Source organism: Merops nubicus, unplaced genomic scaffold (assembly GCF_000691845.1).
Source record: "Merops nubicus isolate BGI_N331 unplaced genomic scaffold, ASM69184v1 scaffold18102, whole genome shotgun sequence".
In the NCBI taxonomy this organism is placed as follows: Eukaryota; Metazoa; Chordata; class Aves; order Coraciiformes; family Meropidae; genus Merops; species Merops nubicus.
This window is the reverse complement of record NW_008591792.1, coordinates 1-1,771: the sequence shown is the minus strand read 5'-3', so window position 1 is coordinate 1,771 and position 1,771 is coordinate 1. Positions and strand designations below refer to the sequence as shown.

Here is a 1,771-nt window from a genome sequence, read left to right as displayed (position 1 = left end):
GTACAAGCTTTCTCTGTGAGAAGAACAGGAATGAACACCACAATTAATCAGACATTTTCTAGAAGGATAATGCCTGCAGAGAAACATAAGATGCCACAGGGCAGCCCTTGACAACTGTGTTCAGGCAAAACAAATTCCAGTCACAGAAACAAGCAAATGCCCCTAAAATAAGGAAATGTGGAAACTTTTTCCATGATGACAAGTTTCTTAGTGACTTCATTTCACAGGTTTCTGGCAGTTCCTGTGTCAAGCATAAGGCCTCAGTCCCTCAGGTAATACTTTCATGTAATCCTTTCTCCAACTATTATTAGGAGAAGTTTCTCAGATTTACTTTCAGAATGGGTTTACCTTTATTTCCACAAGCCTCACCAGTCACACACACACACAATCACACTCACACCCCCCTCCCTGCAGCCACTCTGGGTTTCCAGGGCAGCCTCCAGGGGTTAATCACAACTACCATCCTTCCAACCATCTCGCCAGCGCTCGTCCACACGAGAGCAGTCAAATTCTGATTTCCCCAGCTTCCTGTTCACTTCATTGTGAAGAAGACACAACCACTGGGAGAAGTTATTTCTGGTGCTAGTGTCAGGCTGATTTGTACGTAATCTGCAAACAGGGAAGAGGAAATAAATGTTACTTCTTTTTACAGTTGCCAACTCCCGTATCCAAAGCACACAGAGAGCCAGAGTTGCCTTTTCTGCTAGTGCAGGATGAGTCCCAAAGAGAGCCCAAAAGAGTGCACACAAAGACCAGGAATTATCAGAGGCTAAACCTCTGCTAGAACACACTGATGGCTGCAACTGGCCTGGTTTCATTCACTGCCTGGTCTTGTCAACTGGAAAATACATGGGAGTCAAACAGCTCACCTATGATAAAAAGCAAGAAGTGCCTGAATTCATCAAAACATCAAATTAAAAAGAATAAATGAAAAAAAAAACCCTGGGCAGTTGTTTTGCTGTGTGATACCTGCTAATAATTAGGACTCAAACTTCTTTTTTTGTATGCCATCATCCAAAAAAATAAGAGTTGAAACTTTTGAGAAACAAGTTGACAGGGACAGGAATACAAAACTTTCCCAAACATCACAGCCCATTTTGAGCTTTGCCTCCACTGCTGAGATTGCCAATCAAGGGATTTTTCTGGGTAGAAGAACACTCGCTTCCCAAAAGCCAGATTATTTCAAGTCTGACTCCACAACTGATAACAAATCCAGATTGAAGCAGAAAATCCCCAAATCACCTCAGGGTCACCCTGGAGGCAACAGCCTAACAGCACAAGAAAAAGTATTTGTTTTTTTTTTTTTTAAGTAAGCATATCTCTGATTTATGCAATAATGGAAGAAACTATTTCAGGTAGCTACAAACCCCCAACCCAGGAAGAACTGCCAACATGCAAATACCTTGCAAATATGCAAACAGCCACCAAAAGACCCGGGGAAGTGACTCACCTTTCCCTCAGATCCTCAGCGCAGTGCTCGCAGGGGTAAAACTTGGAGAAGAGGTTGATGAAGTCCCTCATCTCCTTCTGCTGGGCGCCGGTGGGGCGGTCGGGGTAGTAGGCGGCCATGGTGTGCAGGAAGGCCCAGGTGCTGCGGCCCAGCTGCTCGCTGTCCAGGGGGCAATCCGGCGGCGGCTCCTTCTCCTCGGTGACCGCCAGCTCCTGGAGCAGGGGAGAGGACCGTGAGGGGACGGCGGCGCTGGGCGAGGGAACAGCCCCTTTGCGCTCAGGTGTGAGGAAGGGGGGACAGGGTCCCCACACCCGCAGAGGG

At 46.9% G+C, this 1,771-nt stretch overlaps 1 protein-coding gene across 1 annotated transcript; it reads right to left on the bottom strand.

The window, feature by feature from the left end:
* Positions 1 to 446: 446 nt before the first annotated feature.
* On the bottom strand, positions 447 to 1,662 carry GFER (growth factor, augmenter of liver regeneration; the record flags this gene model as incomplete). Its single annotated transcript, XM_008950395.1, has 2 exons — positions 447 to 609; positions 1,451 to 1,662. Coding segments are annotated over 2 exons (375 nt in total), but the record flags the coding sequence as incomplete, so codon positions are not given.
* Positions 1,663 to 1,771: the final 109 nt, after the last annotated feature.